Raw genomic sequence first — 23,474 nt, forward strand, 5'->3', positions numbered from 1 at the left:
TGCATGATTTGTCACAGTCACTATATGCAATGGAAAAAAAGGTCAAATCACGATTAACCACCAGATTGTGCAAGTGGAATTGAGTCTACCTGAAACATTCTGTGACGCGAGAGTTCGATGTATGTCGAAAACAAAACTAGACAGATTGCACTCATAGCGCATACCTCCACCATTTGTTAAGAAGTGCCAGCACGTGAGGTATGAGTGATGTCATTTTGACCTTGCCCTTGATTGTGGCCTTGTTCTTGAATCTTTTTTTAATCTATCTAAAAAGTTAATAATATCTTCAGGGCAGCTTAACGATTATCTGTCCATCCATTCTCGTTTTGACTCTGACCATGACCGCAACATTTGACCCAACAGAGAATCATCTCTGCAGGGGAAGCCTACTGATCATTCCTAGCAAGTTCCTTGAATCTCCATCCATCCATTCTCAAGTTATTTGTTGCTAACGGACAAACAAATGGAATGGGGCGAAAACATAACATCCATAGGTAAAAAGGAAAGCAGGAGCATTAAGGACACTGTCTTGGCTTGGCAGAAGGGAGCAACAACATACTGTACAGTAGGTTGGCAATTCTCCAAAGGGAGCAGGTAATATCTTCAGCCATTTTCATCAAACTGTCTGCACTAGCAGATAGTAATGGATTCTCTGTGCTTGAACATATGAAAGCTGCTGTACGTTTTCCAGTAAATATTGTATTTTCTGTTAACACACTGCATGGTGCACAGTACTGCACACACAGCCTAAACTTTCTGACACTAGCAGAACAATGTTGGAGCCTATGGCGGCATATACAGCCATCAGGACGGACATTTAAACTGGTACAATGCTAATTGTGTGTGTGTGTGTGTGTGTGTGTGTGTGTGTGTGTGTGTGTGTGTGTGTGTGTGTGTGTGTGTGTGTGTGTGTGTGTGTGTGTGTGTGTGTGTGTGTGTGTGCGCGCGCGCACATGTGTAAAGAGGAGAAATCCCTGTATAACTTAGGGATGCCCTAATTGAGCCAAGGCGCGTGTATACAGTCGACAGCGCACACTGCAGAAATTACATTGGCATTTCCTTCCTGTCCACCACAGGGACATCTCCAGCTAGGGTTCTGGCTCCCAGACTCGTCCTCCTGTCACAAAACTCGAGGCACTGAAGATACATTTACACACACACACACACACACACACACACACACACACACACACACACACACACACACACACACACACACACACACACACACACACACACACACACACACACACACACACACACACACAGTATATACTTTATTGTTTTATGCTTGCATTATATGAGTTCCTTTGTTGTTTTTGCTGTATTCACCCTGACTTCCTCTAACAGTAATAAATCATCTTTGGACTATTAACCAGTATGTGTGTGATTCTTGGGGCCAGGGGAACATGGAGGAGAGCAAATGTTAATTCACACAGGATATACAAAGTTTTCCCTCAGCCCCAAAGGAGAGGAAACTTTGTACTGACGACACTTCTACTTTAAACTGGAGGGCAACGAATCCCCTGATCCAACACATCTTTTATAGAGCCCTTAGTGGGCACTTCTCTTAACAAGGAAAAAGCAACAAACCTATAGCTCTAACCCCCAGCCATCTATAAATGCAAACAAACATCCTTGATTGAGAGAGGGGAGAGTACAGCTGAATATATTCAGACCACAGCGAAGGCAGACCTGAACTTACCGAAGTCCCTTCGGTCTCTACAAACGATATCAAGTAGGCCTGTCACAATTATAACAATCGCTAGATCGCAATTTTTGAGCTGAGCAAAATTTTTTTGTTTTTTAATTGTTTCCATGTTTTCGATGAATTTAACATGGTTAAAATGCGGTTTCAATTTCTTTTTACTTGTCCACAATACTCAGTCTCAATTCCAAATAACACCCAAGACCCTACCCCACCTATACCCTCTCTTCAGGCTCATAATCACCTCTCAGCAGGGGTGTCAATTGGGTATGGCAGGGGTATGCAGCTGCCATACCCTGGGTCCAGGGGGGAAAATAAAAGTTACTTTTAAATATAAATCCATGAATGTCTCTTTGTCTATCTGTGCTGGTTATTACGTTGTTAAATGACAGTAAAATAACTACAAATGCAACATTTTACAAAATGGTCACTTTAACAAGGTGTTATAATTATATTCTCCACACTTGCATTCTCCCCATCTTGACAAAATGGTATATTCCCAGGTTCCGCAGGTCAGCTGCACAGGCGCAATGCATTATTGTTAATTGTGGCACGTTTACTAACATGCCAAGTTTAGCTGCACTTGAACAACTGTTCCATGCTGCCATATCCAGCCCAAGAAACCGTAGAAACGGGGGAAAAATTAAATGTACTTCTTAAAATAAATGTATCATGCCTGTTGCTAAGGTATGGCAACGTGACTGGTGACACCAGTCATGTTGCCATACCTTAGATTTTTCTGAACTGACGCCACTGCCTCTCAGGGTGGAATTAAAGTCCTGAAGAAAGGCTTTGTTATTTCTACTTGTGGGAATTTATAGCCTGAGGTAGTCACTAAAACGGTACTATATTACAGAAGAGCTGACTATCAGCAGTTTAATGGAACTCTTGGCCATTTAGATACAACTATGGGCTTTGTAGTGGCACCACTGGCCTTACAGAAGTTGCTGTAAGAGCCTGTACACAAACGGGAGCTCTGGGGGTTATCAATCTACGGCTGAGCAGCACAGAGTAATAACCTCCACAAACAAATTAGTAGCACATTCAGTCAACACACATCACGCTGTTTCATTCATCCTCTTGACGTCCTTATTGGCAATCTGTCCTTCCATGACATATCTCTGCCCTTGCACCCCGCTATCACAGTCAGCAGTCCTCCATATACCCTACTGCTCTTGGTGCACTGCATTTTATCCTTCATCTGCCGGCTAATGGCTAATTTATATTTGTTCGAAATACCCTTTCAACAAAAAATACTATTTTCATCTGTGGGGGAAAAACGGTTGACCCAACAACTGTTGAAACTTAAAAGGGACGTGTAGCCAAGTATAGAGTCAATTCTGACTAAGCCTATGAATAGGGGCCATAGAAATAAGTAAATATAGGGAGGAAATGTTGGTATGGTGTGTGCACAAATATGAGAGAGAGAGTGAGAGAGAGAGAGAGAGAGAGAGAGAGAGAGAGAGAGAGAGAGAGAGAGAGAGAGAGAGGAATGAGGGCTGTCATACTGATTTTTCACAGAGAATAATGAGAGGAGGTTGGTGGTCTCCATTCTGGGCACAGTAAAGATCATAGTCAAGAGATTTTAAAGGGAACCGCACTTTTCCCTTCTGATCAATACCAGGGAGATGATTAGCAGCTAACTGGGTTATGGACCAGAGACTTTTGGCCAATATGCAAATTACAAATACGAAAAAAGAAAAAGAAAAATAATCATTAAGTAGGCTATAACACAGGGCTTTGATTAAACAATGAGCACCTGGTGTGACTGCTGGGAGGCTGACAGGGGGAGAGAACGGCAAGGTGTTCTTAGCAGTGAGCTTTGCCCCCCAGCATGCTGTATGAGGCATCCAGCTCCATAAATAAAACATGGGAGAAAGTATGCCTAATTGGGAGGAGGGCGAGTAGTTGAGGCCATTGTATTGTGGTCTGCTGCAGAGACAAACAGGTCATACTGTCATGCCTCTGGCATCTTATAACTGTTCATGTTTTTCACAAATGATTGCCCTACTTCATCATACTACAATGTCACACAAAAGTATAGCAAAAATAAACAATCTATAAGCTCTTGGGCAAATGAGGTTTCCAACCGACAGCAATTAACGACAATAGTGTGTTGTTGTATGGAAGAATTTGGTTTGAGTGGCACCATGTAATTAGGCCTTCAATTATTGATTATTTTCTTAGTTATTCTATCAATAATCTTTTTTATTAATCAAATAATCGAGAATCAACACCAAAACTACTGTCTTTTTTTAAAGAACAGAAAAAGAGGTATCTGATATTATATAAATATTATATTAAAATATGATCTGTTGCATGTAATAACAATCACCATGGGCAATCACAGATGAATGTGTTGTGTAACAGATGGAGTAGGCTGCACATACTGTACATACATGATACATTTATTATCATGTATGTTGAATTAATGACAAATCATACTGACAAAGACAAAAATCTCCCCAATATGAAGTATGAAAACATTATCTCTGTTCCCATAAGAAGAAGGACATGTTTTACTGTTTTACTGTCTTCTGAATAAGTCAATGAGGAACCACACTATCTATTTCTAAAAGCCTCTCTCTAAGTCTCTCTCTCTCACACACCCACCCACCCACCCACCCACACAACGCACGCACGCACGCGCGCACACACACACACACACACACACACACACACACACACACACACACACACACACACACACACACACACAGACACACACACACACACACACACACACACACACACACACACACAGACAGACACAGACAGACAGACACAACCATTGATTCTGTCAAGCATGTAAAGTCTTAGCACTAGCAGGGCTTACTGGCTGGGGATTCGTTATGGTTCTCCTCATCAGAGTCAGCGAAAACTTCAGCCAGTTCCTGGTCTGACATGTCAGTCAGCTCTGTCAAGTCCAGGAGGTCAAAGTGCACCTCCAAGGAAGACACACTGCTCAGGGGCTCTACAAGGGCGAAAAAGAACAAATGGAACAAATGGTCAGTCAAGGTTACAATAATTATGCACTGCTTCCGCAAGACAAAACATACTTTCAAGATTCTGGTTCATACCCAGATTCATACCCAGGGAAGGTGGACTCTTAGAACTAGAACTAGACAGCAGGCAAATCTGATTGGTTTCTCAAATCCAATTTGGATTGACTATATTCTCGTGCAAGTGTTTGCTAGTGATCAGATTGGATTTGTGTATTCAGAGTCAGACAGGACCAAAAATAGCAGAAAATAAACAGAAAGTATAAATCAGACTTCAGTGTCTGACCGTCCAGACTGAGAAACAAATGTAGAAATCAGATTTAAATCACATTTCAAACCATGTAGGAAATCTAGGAATGTGGCTCAAACCTGTTCCCATGTGTTATGCTGTTCAGAGTAGACTGTAGCTTAGGTAGTAGCTAATGTGGGGATCCAAATAAACAATAAACAATAAAGCCTTAGATCTGGCCCTCTGCTAGGAGAAACGTCACTCTTTATTATTTCTCCCTACACAACAAGGAGGCCTGCATTCAAAGGGAGTCTCTGAGTCAGCATGATGTCAGTGAGTTATCATGGACAGCTTGAGTTGCGAATCAAGAAGAGAACTGGTGTGAGGCACCTGATTGTGTTTGTGTTCTCCTGCTACAGCATCCAATACCTCAGGCAGGGCTCAGATTCCAGGCTGTTACACTGAAGAAGCAAAGGTTTCTTGTTAGCGGCCAGCAGCAACGTGCCTGGCTCAGCATTCCAAAAACGCTGCTTTATAAGTGTGAGTGTGGAATGCATATCTAGTGACACAGCTCTGTGCCATGTGCTTTGAGGAACATATAACCTTTCACGGGCGCAAGCACGCCTGCCTCTTTTGTACAGTGCACTGTGCAGGGGTGAGGGTGCAGAGGGAAGCTGGGGCATACAGTAATCTGTTAACACATACCGGTATGGATCGCTGTAAGGAAGTTGTGTTGTAAAAAACGGAACAAGAGTGGGTGGAATTCCCTTTGTGAAGAAAAAGAAGGGGTTATGGATGACACGTTTTTTTTCCATTTGCCAGCCTCGTTTTTATTTAAAACAATGTTTCAGGGTGGATTAGAGGCAGCCCCCAGCTTGGCTGCTCTATTGTCTGAGGCTGCAGACAGTTCTTTCCTTCACGCTCCTGACGGAATACACGGAGATTCAGCCACGTTACAGTGTTAGAATAAATAAGAGAACAGCAAATAATCTTTTAAAAACATTGTGTTTGCTGATGACTGTGGCATCTACAGTAATGGTCAAAGAAAAGTACAACATATAAAGACAGAGACTCCATTCATTGCACCAATAATTTACAGTGTTACAATAAATAAGAGAACAGTAAATAATCCCGTTTGCTGATGACTGTGGCATCTACAGTAATGGTCAAAGCAAACTCAAAGTACAACATATAAAGACAGAGACTCCATTCATTGCACCAATAATTTGACACACTATAAAGTCTATAAGGGCATGTGTCATATGATCTGTACTTACTTACCAGTACCGGTACTTGCATTTTTTTCTGCCTCTTAGAGTAGGCTATGTCATATCCTGGCATGTTTCCACGGGCAGCAAAACAACATATTCTTTCTTTTTTAGAGTAATCTTTCTTTATAATGAGTCATGTGCAAAATTTTGGGCAATTTCAATCCACCATTCCCAGAGATGACGCAACAACCTCTGTGCCAATGACTTGAGGGTCATTGACCCTTCCCAGAAATGATAGATGTTGATGTGGTGTTTTTCCGCCTGGTGAAATAATAATCTGTCTAGATAGGACTTTACGTTACAATGAAATTACAGTGAATGATGAATACTTGAATACATCCATAAAATAATTAGTATTATTTGTATGACTAAAGTATCTAGGGGCAATTTTCTTGTCAACACTATATCTACATTCAGTTTTAATCAGCAGTGAGAAAATGTTAACCATGGCTAAATGTGACCAAACCTGCAGACGTCATGTTCATGAGCCAGAGCCCAGTACAAACTCATACTCCGAGTCTATAATCTGGAGGGATTGACTGATCAACATTTGACTAGTTCAAGCATTTGTTAGACTAACCGAGACAGACTTCTGTTCTGTATACCCAACTGCTTGATTGCATAGCACTATGATTGGTTAGTCGGATGACAAATCCTGTAGTTCATCACTCAGCCAGTCAATCAAAGTCATGTGATCTATTATGGGCTCGCCCCGCTGGTCCAGCCAGAAAAGAAAGGAGAAACTAAAGATGACAGAAGGTAATTGGTGGGAGAGGGTAGAGTATATGGGCACAATGACATGCTGGTGCTGTGTGAAGTCTTCTAATGAGCTATCTGTACCTGCAGGGCATCGGATGCTCCTATCTCCCCTTTGCTAGTTGAAATGCTTCAAACAACGCAGACCTAACTCTCCTATAGAGCAGTGGTTCTCAACCTTTTCAGACCGTGACCCCCAAAATAATCATATTTGAACTGGGGACCCCCTCATCCTGCACAAACACTTGGAATTGTAGGGGCTGGCATTACATTTAGTTTGATTCGATACCATTGTGAAAATAGCCGATTTACATGCTCACGACGCCTCGCGAAGCATGTAGATCTGCTATTTTCACAATTTCTGCCTCTAATATTTGACAATTTGACTAATGTTTGACCAGAGGTACTAAAACGTTATTTAAAGTCCTTAAATTGTCCCTTTATATACCTTCTATACACTTATACTGTATGTTGGTCTGTTTACTGTTGAGTGAGAAAATAATGTTAAAGAGGTGGTGCCATGATTTCCCCCCCCCCTCTAAAACATGATTATCAGGTATTATGATTATACTAGGAGGAAGATTTTTTCCAAAAAAGTATACAGAAAGAGTTAAAATTGGGTTTTTATGTGGCCACACACCCAGTTCATTAAGTATGCATGGATGGCATGGTGGGTGGTGACCCAGCTGATATAGCCACACCCCACAGTGTTGGGTGAATGGTAAAAGGGGAGGGGATGATTATATGATGTCATTTTATCTGTGTTTTTTAACTGACACTTTTGGCCACAAGGTGGCAGCCTCCAAGAGAAAACAAACACATACTAAGAGAATACATCATTTTTCAAAGAAAATCAGGGGGTCTAATGAAGTACTTTCAACCTCCTAGACACATGAAAAACAGAAAAAGTACAAAACTATGGCACCACCTCTTTAACATTTAGCTAAACATCTGGGGACCCCCCAAAATAATTTGGGGACCCCTCTGGGGGTCCTGACCCACAGGTTGAGAACCACTGCTATAGAGGGTATGCGTGTGACATCATCATCATACCCGGCAGCTATGCGGGAACACCTACTGAGTGGCAAACAAATACTTTCTGGCCTTGACAGCCCATACATCCAAACAGAAAAGTCTTATCTGATTGCATTAAACAACGTTAAACTCACTTTGCCACTCGATGTGCCACTCGATTTGCCATTCACTTTATGCATGCTCCTGTTGTGTTGTGTTGTGTCTTATGTCATGTTATATGTTATATACTTTTCTTACCTTTTCTTTACTTAATTAATAGTCCTGTATTTGACCTATTCTGACTGCTTATATGAGCAGTGAGAAGCCACAATTCAGTGCCTATGACCAGCTTGAGATGTAATGCAAGTACCTTGGTCAAGGGCCATGGAAGGAGTATGTGACTAAACACGTGTGTACAAGATACACTACATCTCCAAGATACCCATGTACCTGACAAACTACTTCCTAAAGGTCAAGGATGTTCACGATCACAACACCAGAGGCAGCGCCACTAATCATCATCATCGTACATTTAACACTAAACAAGGCTCTAATTCGTTTTCCTGCTATACCGCCAACATGTGGAACGCCCTTCCGCAAGCCTTAAAGGAGAGCAAATCCCTAGCCTCCTTCAACATTTGTATGAAAAGTCACCTCCAGGCGGCTGCTACCTGTGACTTATAAATAGAGTAAGCCCCCATGCTCCCACCCCCCCTTTTCTGCCTTTGTATTTGATGTTGTGCTTTTTCTGCTTTTGAAATTGATGTTATTCTAGATAAAGTAATATGTTCTATCTGTCTGTCTTTCAATGTTATATGAGATACTTAAAGTGTGTTTCCTGTGGAAATAAGCCTTGGCTTTCTAGGATCTCCTTTTAGTTGACCTTGTACCAGTGATTTGTACTGTCATGAAACTGTACTTTTGTTCTATTGCAAACTTCTAATAAATTCTTCAATCAATCAATCAATCAATCAATCAATCAATCAATGTGATTTTTTGTTACTGTTGTTACAGTTTGTTGTGCTTTTCCTTTTCATGCAACATGAAATCAAGTTTCCTGACTGGGAAATGTGCAAATGTTAGAGAACAACGACCATTGATGAACATCTTTATTTCAGTGAGTGAGTATATAAAGCCTAGTCAATAAAGAGGGTCGACAAATTCTCTATGCAGCCAAGGTATTGAAAAATAATTCCGGAGACTACACTGGCCATCAAATTATTGGCTCAAGAATGCGACAAAAACAAAGAAATCTCCCTGAATTCAAGGCTTCATGGTGTGTTTAATTGAAAGAAAATAAGACATTTTTTGGGTGAACTACTCATTTAATGATGTGCCCTAGAAATCTAGAATGCTGCTTTTTTCACTCAGTGCTGCCCTAGGACATTATGATCTGGCTGAAATTCATTACTGTCTGCCACAGAAAGAAACAATTGAAAGTAGTTTCCCCCATTCCATATACTCTGGTACCAAATCTGTATAATATACAGATTTGATGTATATTTTGACATCAGATGTATATTTTGACATCAGAGATCAGCCACTTTGGGAGATAATAATACAGCCTAATGCAGTCATAATAATGACATTTATCTTCTCTTATGTTCTAATCTTAAAGTGTTAGTTCACCTATTTTTGACATAAAGCTGTGTGAAATATTTGCCATTAAAATAGTGATTACAAATGTATTAATTCATTACCAGAGTCCCGTGGTCAGAGTTCTGGTCAGTTTTAGATGAATATAAAGTAGTTCCGGTGATTTGGCAGGGGCTCATGGCCCAATCATTAAAAATAGATGAATCCACAAAACTAGCGTCATTTGTATTGTTGACCTATTTCTACCAAATAGATCAACTTTCGTTCAACTTTGACCTCTCTGTCACATGGTACTATTTTTTGTGTCCAGTATCACTACGCCGCTGCAACGTATTTCCCCAAAACAAGGTGCTTTGCAGTCAGCTGATCAGAACGAAACCTCGCTCTATATGGTAGAAATAGGCCAACAATACAAATGACACTAGTTTTGTGGATTAATCTATTTTCAATGATTGGGCCACACCAAATGGCCCCCACCCCATTGGAACTACTTAATATTCATCTAAAACTGACCAGAACTCTGACCACGGGACTCTGGTAATCAATTAATACATTTTTAACCACTGTTTTAATGGCAAGTATTTCACACAGCTTTATGTCAAAAATAGGTGAACTAACACTTTAAGCCCTGATACAGACCTGCTGTAGTTCAAACAGTCTGAGGACGACGTAGAGAGAGGGAAACAACACCTGATTACTGTTATTGAATAAGTCACAGCTAAACTCACTTCATCAACTTCACTGAACAGCCAGGTGTGTTTCATACTCTGCATTTTAGATGGCACAGCAAGGTAAACACCATCTTTACCTTGACCTGATGCAGATAAGTGTGGAATACATTAATATTCACTGACGCAGATGCAGGGCAGATAAGGTCAATAATATACAACGGTACTCAAGTCACAGAGTGTAATTATAGTCCACAGGGAATAGGATTAGACATAATCTCTTGGTTAAAATGACAAACATTTGAAACTTTACAAAAGGAGGGAGATAGAAGACAAAACATAATTAGGCGGGAGAGTAAAGGGAAGAGAACAAGTGAACAAAATAAATGAGAGGAGAGAAAGAGAAAGGATAATTCCATGGCCTGTCAGACTCTCTGGAAGCAAGATGGTGTTCAAATTGAATGATTACAACCCCGAATGAACCCGAGGCTGAATGAAGATGTACGAGTACTGGTTGTCTGAAGAGGCCGGACCTAATTAAAATTGAGAACAGTGAGGAGGGTGGCTGTCAGGATGTTACATATTAGCAGATTAGGCCAAACCCCTTCCACGTGCAACAGAATGATCCTGCAACAGGTATGTATTTATATGGTAGCTACTGTAGCCGTTTATGCGCGCGCGCGCGCGCACACACACACACACACACACACACACACACACACACACACACACACACACACACACACACACACACACACACACACACACACACACAGGGACACACACACACTCATGCACGCATATATACCGGTATATATAGACTACAGAGAGAGAGAAAAAGAGAGATAGTTAGTGCATGCGGAGGGAATAAGCTTGCAAGAATAGCTTGCTCTGAATGAGCTTTCCCACGAGGCTGAAAGATGCTGACCTGCAGCTACACGGAAGAGCGGCCAGAAGCAGAGCAGAAACATGACGGGTATAATGGAGAATCGAGGGGGCGAGGAGAGGGAGAGCAAGGAATAGTACAGAATAAAGTGCTAAAAGCAGAGGATAAGAAAGAACGTACTGAAGGAGAGACAGGACAGACAGCATGGACAGACGGACAATGAGGTTATTATTAAAGAAACACGACTATGTCTGCATTCTTCCTTTTTGATATGACCGGTAACCAGACTGTTTCTATGCTGGTGCAACTCTTTTTCTTAACCCCATTAAGACCTGAGGCCGATTCTAAAAATAGCTTCTAAATCCTAACAGTTTTCTTAAAAACTTATGTTGCTATATCAGTGGTGCTCAAACTTTTCTACTATGTCAAGGACCCCCAAAAATTATTTGTATTTGGCCGATATATTTATATCTTGTTATTTTGTTCCAGGGAGCATCAAGAAGCAAATATTTGAGTTAAAAATGTTCGCTTAAAAAATAATAAATACATAAATAGTGGATCTACAAGCTTGTAGCGCGGCAAGAAGTGACGCGCTGTGAGCATGTATATCGGCTATTTTTTGAATATCAAAAGTATAAAATAAAAATGGTTGAAGTGGTTAAAATATTGCTCAAATCTAAAATGACACAATGATGCTTTCCTGGGTTTGAATGGGTTTTAACCCGGCCCCTACCTCTCCCCACTCCCACATCCAATGTCTTTGAATAATTGATCAGTAACACGGTTTCCCTCCCAGTGTAATGGGTGGCAGCCTGGCAGGCAGGCAGACACTGAAGATACTGCCTGCTCGCCTCCATCCAATCAGTGACGCTCTGAAAGCTCAGCCAGGACGGCTAATAACACAGAACATAACCGATCAGACCTGCTGCCTCGGCCGATTGGTCCCCTCTAGCTCACCACAAATGCAACAGAACAGTCATTACGTCCAATGGCTTACAGGTTAAATGACATAATTCAGATAAAGGCTGACAACAGACCGTAAACTCCAATTGTAAAAGGATGTTGATTGTCCAATCACACCTGTACTTTATACTGTACCACCGATAAGCGATTTTCCATATAGTGTGTGAACATGTTGTTTTTTGGGGCACGTTCCCTTTAATAGACATTTTGTGAAGTCATGTCAGGCATGCATCAAAGGTCTTAAAAAATGTAAGAAGTGTACCTGCAGGCGCTGTCTATTTTATTTCAGGAACTGAGTCCGCATCTATCAACTTAATGTTACATGGATAGATGTTCCTCTATCCTCATTATTCCTCTCCTCTCGTAGATGTGCCTATCCATCTACATGAGGAAGATCAAAGAGACTAGAGAAGGAGGACAGGCTACCATTTGTGAGAGGGGATGAAAGAAGATAACATAATTATGCCCTTCTAAGGCCAAGGATGTCTGCCTGTGCTGTCTGAGCTGCATCTGTGAACCCCGGGGAGTCTGGGGGTTATCAGTCCAGTCTGACCAGCCCATAGTGACTGGGGAGGGGGCTCTGGTAGTGTGAGACAGAGGGTACAAGCATGTCAAGTTGGAGAAACCCACAAAAGAGAGGTTATATAGAAGCACAGAAGCATATTTCTACTTCTACCTGACCAAGCAATCTCAATCGCTTTTATTTATTTCTTCTTTTACAGTGAGTGAATACACAGGTGCTTTGTTAATAGCCCCTGCAGGGCAACCAGACTATAGTACTTGTCTGACTTTATTACATCCATCCCCTCCTAGATAAACGTTTGTTTTGCTGCGCTACTCCTCCCACAGTTGAGGAACGCACTTGGGCCATATGTCAAATCGACCGGCTTCATATAGTTTAATTGATATACCGGTAAATGTATTCGTGAATACATTTTCTCCATTGACTTTACCCGTCATATAAAATCCTAGAAAATAATGTAGGCCTACTTAAATGAAAAAGGAAAAAGTACTAAGTACTTATTTTCCCATTGACTCTCACTCATTACTTACGGCGTTCTGTGCGTCTGTGTTTACGACCGTAGCCAATCAGGGAGCAGCGCTCTTGGTGCGACCTGATATAAATGACAACAAGGCGCAAGTTGGCACCTCGGTAGAGTGTCAACTTGCCCACCCACATTCATACAGACAGCACCGAACAGCACCGATGGCAGTACTTGTGCACTCTGCTGGCGCAACAGTGCACATGGTGCAAGTTGCCTGGCGTGACAGTGCACATGATGCAAGTTGCCACCTCGCCAGAGTACAGTCTAGTTTGTTCCTGCCCCCTCTTTTTCAGGCCCTGTAGTCATGTACGGTGCGCCAGCGTGCCAGGTGGCACGCAGACACATTTTAACAGGACATGATAGACCTTCGTCACTGTTGCTGAGCGGTCTATCTGAATGAGTTCAGTTCAGTCAGTGGACCAGATAAAGGCAGCCTTGTAGCCCCAGTATCTGTCTCTGAGTGTCAGTGGCCTGCGGCTGTACCCTGGGCCCTGCGTCCCACAGGGCAGCCTCTGTATGTACTCATGCACAATGCAGCCTTTCAGCAGGGGGACCGTGAAGTGCATTTAGAGGATGGGGCAGCAGAACCTGAAAGACTGGACGTTGAGTGAATCTCAACAGCAGATAAATGTAACCTGCACTGGATGAGGTGCAGCTGAATTATAGATGTAAGAGTATCCCAACTTTATTATGTTATGCGTTAGGTGCTTCTGAGTTGCTAAACAGTGTGGAAATTGACCCAAATGTCACTTTTGACACACTCACAGTTACATTAACATTGAGGATTTTATACTTTACTGTGTACTGTACATTCTAGTCATATCATTACTTATAATCTCTAGTGCCACTTCATTATCTTACTACTATGGCATGCTCCCAGTTTCCTCCATCCATCCATCCATCCATCCCTTACCCCGGTACTCACGTCTCCTCTCAGTGACGTGCAGCAGGCTAGCAGTGTGTCCTGAGATGCCGCCCTCCTCCTCCCCAACTGGGTGGTGGAACAGCTCTTTGGCAAGGTCCCCCGAGCTGGAGGGCTTCAGCAGCTTCTGGATGTCTTTATTGGGCTCTGTCAGCACGCACACACACACGCACGCACGCACGCACGCATGCACGCACGCACACACGCACGCACACACACACACACACACAAAGTGAATCAAGTGTTTGCCACAGACATGTCTACAGAGCAGCAGGTGTGTTTATGGCTGACTGTGTTTACTTTCATTTTGACTCATTCGTGCCTTGCCTCAGGAAAAAACAAATTAATAATAGCCAGCTATTCTAAAGCCTTTGTCCTTGAATCACCTCCATGTGATTTGCATTGCATGTCAATTGTCAATAAGACAGCGCTGCACCACAAGACATCAGACAGTGAGCTTGTAGATCGGCTAGTTCCGGTGTGACAAAGTCATCCTGATAGATATGGAATTGAATAACTATTTATGAATAATTTCGTAAATGTCATCATGGTCATCATGGCCCACAGGTCTCTGTGTCAGCTTGATAAACTTGCAGTGGATGTTTGTAACTTGTTGTATGTTTGTAACTTGTTGTCTAAATCTGGTCTCGGTATGTCAAACAATATTAGATAGATTGTTTACAGCGCAGAGGTCATCAAATGATAACTTTCCTGACCCAAGGTCCTGGTGGCCAGGAGGCTTCACTCCCTGCTTGCACGTGTTGAAATTATATTGTGAGGGAGGGGTAGGGTTACGAAAACTGTCTAAGTGTCATTGAGAAATCGTCAGAGAGAAATGTCCACCATTTAAGAGTCATTTCAATTGTAACACTGACGTCCTCTTCTCTCTCTATGCAAAATATTAACTAGTAAGACGCCTCAGGGCAACATGTGAAGGGTGAGGTCGCGCCAATTCTTGGCCATCTGGCCAGTGATGTATATCGGACCAGTTACCCATATGGAGATCCATGTACTGTATATAGTACATCCCTTTTATGCCCATACATGGAGATCCCTGTCTGAACCAACAGCACAGATATGGGCTGTCTTCCTCCATATATGGGCATTCCCATATGAAGTCCTGTTAGATATGGGCTTAATATTGATGACATCAGGGATCTCCATATATGGGCATAAAAGGGATCCTGTTAGAGTGGTTCCCATGACATCACAATATACAATATTGTTTATGCTCATACATGGAGATCCCTATCTGAACCAGCCACACAGATATGGGCCATGTCTTGGCCATCTGGCCAGTGATATATATCGATGACATCAGGGATCTTCATATATGGGCATAAAAGTGATTCTGGGATATACCCATATTATGTACTTATAGGTGATGTCACCTGTGATATCACCTGTGATGTCACAGTGATGTGTCAAGGGAACCAACCTCTTCTTATAACTCTATGGAACCAACCCATAGACTGTAAAAATGTGTACACACACATCTACATGCGGACAAGCTGTGACATTTCTCATGGTCACAATAATCTATATACTTCAAACAAGTAATCGTCTGGATTTTTGTTCATGAGAGGTTTCTCAAACATAGAATAATTGTATCAAGACAGATTTCAGATCGGTCACATACGGTGGAGTATACACATTTGAGCATGTTGTTACTTTGAGACAACGTGGCTCAGGTCTTTCCAGGTGGATGAGTCACAGAGCACAGCTGGGAGTCAGTGTAATGATTTACTTAGGCATGATTACTTATCATGCAATTTGTTGAATACAAAAACAGCTCACTGTATGCATTAAAGAAGAATTAAATAGAGAAGCAGGTGGGGTTGATGATTCATGATCAAACCAGTATCATTTTGACTTCCAGCCATTGAAATTGTCAACGGTCAATGGCGTAATAATGGTATAGTCCTTTAGAGACATGGCACAAGGTATTATATGGGCAGGATTCAAAAGGATACTGTGTATGACAGTGCACAACTGATTAATATTAATAAGAAAATAAATACTACTGTCTGATGCCATTTTCAAATATCAACACACTGTGTAGCAAAGACAATCTTCCAGTCAGCTTCTTAAAAAAGGAATGTTGCAATTGGGCACAATCCTATAGGTCTTTCATTATAGTGGAGCCAAGCAAACAGCATCTAATAAAGAACAGTTTGGATATACAGTATGTCCATACTCCATACTGTATCATGTACTGTAGCTCTTATGGGAGACTCATTGTAGGGGTCCATCTATCTGCTACCTGCTGGTACACTCCATGGCTCCCAGATGGCTAGTACTGTTCAGGCTGCAACATTGGTCCCAGACTACTGAATCACTACGCAAGGAGCTGTGACATTAGCAATCTTAGTGCGTGCGTGCTTGTGCAGCCTCATGCTGTCTGATGGAGTGAAGTAAAACACTCTTTCTCTCTCTAGCTTTCACTCACTCGTTGGGGGGGGGGCAAGGGCCTGTCCAACCGAAGATAGGATGAATATCAATCTTACCTCAATATTCGCAGATGGCTATTAATTTGTTTTGAGACCTCAAATAAATTGAAAGACTCCAGAATACTTTCACTGCAAAAATGAAAACTTGTGTTCAATATTTACACTATCTGCCAGCAGCTCCATTTCCCATTAACGTCAGCCTCTCCTGTTACTGCTATGTCTGATAGTGAAACCAATTTTCTGTGTACGCTTTATATTGATTGCCCTAGAGCAGTTTACTTGTCCTACTTGTGAACATGTACACACACTCACGTACATGCACGCACACACACACACACACGCACTATGTGTGCCATATAATGGTAAAACACAAATTGTGGTACAAAAAGGCATACTCTGTTATTATTAGTTGTTTTTCCAGACTATTCCTGAATTCATACTATATCTAATGCCCATTCATACTTCATCGTTTGATGATTTAATTGTCGAAAATAACTGTTTTCATGTGAAAATGTGTTTTTAGCATGATGTTATTTCCAGCAATGCCATTGTGTAATGACGTATAGGATTAGAGGAGTAGTTCACCCAACAAATTACTTATTAGTTGAGGTCTGGCCAGTGATGTACTGTATATAGGACCAGTTACGCATATATGGAGACCCCTGCATGATAGTCAACAATGTGATGTCAGAACATGCCCATATATGGGCATTACTAAATATGGGCATTCCCAGATATGCGCTTAATATTGATGACATCGGGACAGGGATCTCCATATATGGGCATAAAACGGACAAGGACGTAATTAATTTGCAAGTGTGACTCGTGATGACATCAGCAATCTCCATATATGGGCATAAAAGGGACATCAAGTCAGAGCGTGATGTCAGAGCGGCAAACCCATTCTGTTAAGAGTGGTTCCCCTGACATCACAGTGACATCAGAGCATAATGTCAGAACGACAAACCCATAGAACCACAGACAAACCCATAGAACCACAGACAAACCCATAGAACCACAGTGTCAGGCGTGACGTACAAACAGACAGACAGACAGACAGACAGAGATACACAGACAAGATGTGCCAGTTTTCATAGTAAAACTGTCAGGTTTTCGTAGTTTCACCTACGGTCGCAATAAGTCAATAATTTGATGACTGGGTCATCGTTCAATAGGAGACTCAATGGAGACTCTTTGAGTCTCCTCCGCCGGTCATCACATTATTGGCTTAGGAATTAATTCATGGCTTCATGGGGTGTGTAATTGATAGAAAACCAGTCATTGTTTTAGGTGAACTACTCCTTTAACTCTGTTCCTTCCTATCAGGCATGGCTCCCTCTGAATCAGCTAACCCTGAAGGCCACAGAGAGAGAGAAAGTGTGAAAGAGCAAGACAGGAACACATATTATCCATGAGACAGAAAGATAGACAGAGAGAAACAGAGCGATGGACAGAGATCCATGTTTGCCAACACAGTTTAATCAAATTCAGCGTGTCTTGCCCCAATAAATCAATCTTCTTTAGACGGCGCAGAGAGCAGGAAAAGATTTTGCCAGTTCATTGTGCTTTCTGTGTCGTTGGCTGTCCTAGTAGCCTAATGTATACTTCTAATTGCGACCGTCAGGGAGCAGTTTACTATAAAAACCTCCACCGGCCGTCCGTCCGTCCGTCCGTCCGTCCGTCCGTCCGTCGGTCACACGTCACACGTCACACCTTTGCCCTGCTCATATCTCCGCATCAGTATGACATCACACCACATGTGTACACAAACCTTTGTGTACGTTGCTGTGGCAACAGTCTGTTGTTGCTGGTCTGTTAGTGTACGTTAGCAACCACCTTAGCAACCATGGTTTTACCCTAGCAACCAACTGTTTACCCTAGCAACCAACTGTTTACCATAGCAACCAGATACGCAGAGCAGGGATCTCCATATATGGGCATAAACAGGTGACATCACACTGATGTCAGATACTCAGAGCAGGGATTTCTCCATAATATATGGGCATAAAAGGGATTCTGTTAGGGATCTCCATATATGGGCATAAAAGGGATTCTGTTAGGGATCTCCATATATGGGCATACAAGGGATTCTGTTAGGGATCTCCATATATGGGCATAAAAGGGATTCTGTTAGGGATCTCCATATATGGGCATAAAAGGGATTCTGTTAGGGATCTCCATATATGGGCATAAAACGGATTCTGTTAGGGATCTCCATATATGGGCATAAAAGGGATTCTGTTAGGGATCTCCATATATGGGCATAAAAGGGATTCTGTTAGCTGTTAGTGATCTCCATATATGGGCATAAAAGGGATGCTGTTAGGGATCTCCATATATGGGCATAAAAGGGATTCTGTTAGGGATCTCCATATATGGGCATGAAAGGGATTCTGTTAGGGATCTCCATATATGGGCATAAAAGGGATTGTATCCCAGATGATGCCCTGTTAGGAGATCCACACTAACAGAATCCATATATGGTCCTACCGACAGCTGCTATAAGCCAACCCTGGCGATAAGGTCTGAGTCGAAGAAATGCTTCTTTCCTGGCAAGAATTGCCCCTTTATACTGTAGGGCTTGTTTGTGTATTGTATGACATCACGCCACATCATCGGCTGAGGACTGTGTGATGTCATCATATCTCCATATATGGAGACATAAGTTGCTCATGCCCAAATATGGGCTGGTGAGGTCAGACTTAGTGTGATGCGTAGGTTATCTCCATATATGGAGATTCAACTTCAATGAGTAACCATGGCAAACTGTCAACTGCCCGTATGTCTTGATAATTGGTAAAACAAACTTTTGGCCTATTTGTGGAGATAAGCGACCAACGGTCGCTTATCTCCCGATTAGGGAGTCTTACTGGTGTATATGGCTTGCAAATGACATCGTACCAAACTAGAAAAGTGCACAGGTTTTCCTTTGCCTCTAGGGAGTGTGCATACAAAGTTTTACAGAGATCGGTGCAGTTATAGGTCAAGACACGACTTGGCCTGTTATAACGCCACCATGAGGCTGATTTGAAAATGGCATTTCTTCCTCAGCCTAGTGGTAATGTGCGTGCACCCCCTACACCATTTTGTTTCACTGCAATCTGACGCTGCGTTCATGATTTTCAACGTTTTGTTCAAAACGGGCCACCCCAGCAAACTTTTGAATCTTAGCTAATCAGGATGGAATATGAAAAATCTAACAGATCTGTGTTGATCACATGACTATACAGATCATGTGTACCGATTTGCCTGAAATTTGGATAAAATCTGATGGAGTAATAATAACAAAGAATGTGTTTTACATATTAAGTCAACCTCCTGGTGATGCAACAAAAGGCAGATGTAAACTAGAAGCAGTGCTCTTCCGAGCACAGGTCTCCGCCAGGTCAGGTATGTTATTGTGGCCTCCTGGTGGCGCTATAATAGTCCAATTTGAAAAGGGTGGTATTTGTTCCTCGACCTAGTGGGAATGTGCGTGCAAAATGTCAGGATTTCGTTCATGATTTGAGGCATTTTGCTCAAAACGGACCAATCCTGCAAACTTTGGAAGTAAAGCCAATGTTAGACAATTAGGATGTAATATGAAATATCGGATGGATCCGTCTTAATCACATGACTATAGAAATACTGTGTAACGATTTGCATGATTTTTGGATAAAATCTGAAGGATTAATATCCAAAAGTGTGTTTACATAAGTCTTCTTCCTGGTGGTGCTATAAAAGTCAGATGTGAAAAATGCAGGCAAAGGTTTTTCCTTGGCCTCTAGGGAGTGTGCATACAACGTTTTACACTGATCGGTGGAGTTATTGGTAAATACACTAATCAGCCTGTTATAGTTCCACCATGAGGTCTGATTTCTTCCTCGGCCTAGTGGGAATGTGTGTGTAGTTTCACGAAAATCGCATGCTGTGTTCATGATTTGAGGCATTTTGTTCAAAACTGAGCACTCCTGCAAACTTTGGAAGGGGTTGTCTGGTCCTGTTACAGATGTTGTCCAAAAATCATGCAGATCGGTACACAGTATCTCTATAGCCATTAAACGAAACTGGTATTTCTTACATTGATGCTCCTACATATCTATACTATAATTTTGCGAATGTCTGAGTGAGTGTCTGAGTGTCTGTCTGTCACAGCGTTTCTCCTCAGTGGCTGGAGCAATTCATCTGAAATCGCATCACCATAAGCATATGAACACACCTGACATAACTGTGAAGCCCGTTTGTCACTTTCACAAATCATATGCTGTATATTAGCATTTTTATGGTGTATCTATATCTATTCTGCATCTAGCTTGAGGCGTTTCTCCTCAGTGGCTGGAGCAATTGATCTGAAATCGCATCACCATTAGCATATGAACACACCTAACATAACTGTGAAGCCCGTTTGTCACTTTCACAAATCATATGCTGTATATTAGCATTTTTATGGTGTATCTATCTATTCTGCATCTAGCTTGAGGCATATCTATTCTGCATTTAGCATGAGGCAACATGTTTAACCAGTGTGTGTGTGTGTGTGTGTGTGTGTGTGTGTGTGTGTGTGTGGGTGGGGGGGGGTTGCCTGGCCCTGTTACAGATTTTGTCCAAAATCATGCAGATCGGTACACAGTATCTCTGTAGCCATTAAACGAAACGGGTATTTCTTACATTGATGCTCCTACATATTATCATGCAAGCACCAGTTAAAGTTACTTTCCATCCCTCATATACTGTGTGCACAGTGCACATCCCATAACCCACACACTGCACATCATTTCAGAGCTCATATCTTTGAACGGGTAAGGACTAGTCTATACTATAATTTTGCGAATGTCTGACTGAGTGAGTGAGTGAGTGAGTGTCTGTCTGTCCCAGCGTTTCTCCTCGGTGGCTGGAGCAATTGACCTGAAATCGCATCACCATCAGCATATGAACACACCTGACATAACTGTGAAGCCCGTTTGTCACTTTCACAAATCGTATGCTGTATAATAGCATTTTTATGGTGTATCTATATCTATTTAGCCTACAGTACCTTTTGTGACCACACATGTTAAGGGAGGGGCGCTGTTGTTCAGGCCATGCACAATCACACACAAACCCCCACACACACACACACACACACACACACACACGGGGGGGGGGGGGGGGGGGGAGTGTGGTGTGTGCAGGCGGGCGGGCGGGCGGGGGGGGGGGAGGGGGGGGTTCTGGCCCTGTTACAGATGTTGTCCAAAATCATGCAGATCGGTACACAGTATCTCTGTAGCCGTTAAATGGAACGGGTATTTCTTACATTGATGCTCCTACATATTAGCATGCAAGCACCAGTTAAAGTTTCTTTCCAGCCCTCATATACTGTGTGCACAGTGCACATCCCATAATCCACACACTGCACATCATTTCGGAGCTCATATCTTTGAACGGGTAAGGGCTAGTTATCATACAAGCACCAGTTAAAGTTGCTTTCCATCCCTCATATACTGTGTGCACAGTGCACATCCCATAACCCACACACTGCACATCATTTCGGAGCTCATATCTTACCCACGGGTAAGGGCTAGTAGTAATAATGTGGCGGGACAGGTAACTTAGTGTCCGGATTATAGAATGTGCACTAAGGCATTTCCATGTAGACCTTACATGGTGCAATATCAGTTGGTGCAATCTGTAAAAAATGTGTTATTTCTCTGTCTATTTCCTTGTTTATAACAGGTACCAGGAAGAAGGTCATCTCGAGCATTGTTCCCCGCCGGGAATTGAAACACCTGAGCTGTAGGCTAGCACTTAATTGTTTTCTTTTCAGTCTGCTTACTTGACCATTTAGGCTGTTGTTTGTTGACTAGGGTCCATGCCATTTACTCCAGTCTTTGTAAGTCACTCTAGATAAGAGTATTTGATACATTAATAAGTTGTAAATGTTGCTATCCCACAGAGGGCTGCGAGTTTTCTAATTTCTTCACCACTTTTCAACATATGGTAGCTTCGTATAATTAGTCCTCACTAATGTTAATGATAAAATAGCAACAACAAAAAAAAATAAGAAAAAAATAACTACTCACTCTGTGTCTGATAGGAGGGCTGTGGGCAGTTCAGAAATAGCCTGGCTTGGCCAGACTATATACTAATGCAGCTAACTAACTGCAGTATAGCATCCCCACCTTGTTTTAACATGGGTGGATTGTTTAGCTGTGCTAGGCTAGTTCAGAAACCTGCCTACCAGTGATAATCATCGATGGGGAATGCGGGCTTTCTATTCCTGATAAGTTACCATCCTATAATGGAAGCCATTGTTCTCTTGATAATAAAAATCTAAACATTTGTTATCTTGTTTTTTTGTCACTGGTAGACAGGTTTTTGAACTGCCCACAGCCCTCCTAAGAGTCTGACTAGAAAGAAATTGTGCAGTGAACATTAGTGAGGACCAATTATATGAAGAAAGGTTGAAAAGGGGTGAAGTCGTCCTTTAAAATATACAGAATCAGAAGTTCCACCTTCATGCCATAGGCCTACTGTTTCACTGTGGTACTAATATCTTTCCAGGCTTACAATGTGGTCTAATCTCTCAAGATAGATTCAGAATATTAATTTCCAGATCAAAGGGTTCCCAGATTGTTGTGGTCAAACAATGGTTTGAACTACATCCTATGAACCCACACTATATACCCATAATCCAGTGCTATATCTGCTCCCAACAGAATCATTTGAAGGAGAAAGGAGAGTCTGGTGCCCAAGAGGCTGCTTTTCACCACCGTTATCAATAAGGAGGGCCCAGGGATGTTAGTAGTGATAAGCACTAACCTTGCCCTCAAGGAGATAAATGGACCCAAACCATGCCTTTAAAAAAACATCTCACATCATTAGAGCCACTGTCACTGGCAGGAGTCTTTAATCTTCTGTACCCATTATAGTAACTATTCCCTGGCTATACTGAGATGACAGTTTGCAAGGGCAATGAGGGGAGCACAGTTTGCTATACAGTAAAAT

At 42.1% G+C, this 23,474-nt stretch overlaps 1 protein-coding gene across 1 annotated transcript in view; it reads right to left on the bottom strand.

Annotated features, from left to right (window-relative positions):
* dbndd1 (dysbindin domain containing 1) overlaps positions 1 to 23,474 on the bottom strand; it is a 40,969-nt gene that overhangs the window by 16,642 nt on the left and 853 nt on the right. Inside the window, exons 2-3 of the mRNA XM_080729860.1 lie at positions 14,053 to 14,208; positions 4,545 to 4,682 (exon numbers count right to left, since the gene is read on the bottom strand). Coding sequence (XP_080585986.1) covers positions 4,545 to 4,682; positions 14,053 to 14,208 — 294 coding nt within the window. The remainder of the gene's footprint in view (positions 1 to 4,544; positions 4,683 to 14,052; positions 14,209 to 23,474) is intronic.

The sequence above is a fragment of the Nannobrachium achirus genome (genome assembly GCF_963921795.1).
Source record: "Nannobrachium achirus genome assembly, chromosome: 7".
In the NCBI taxonomy this organism is placed as follows: Eukaryota; Metazoa; Chordata; class Actinopteri; order Myctophiformes; family Myctophidae; genus Nannobrachium; species Nannobrachium achirus.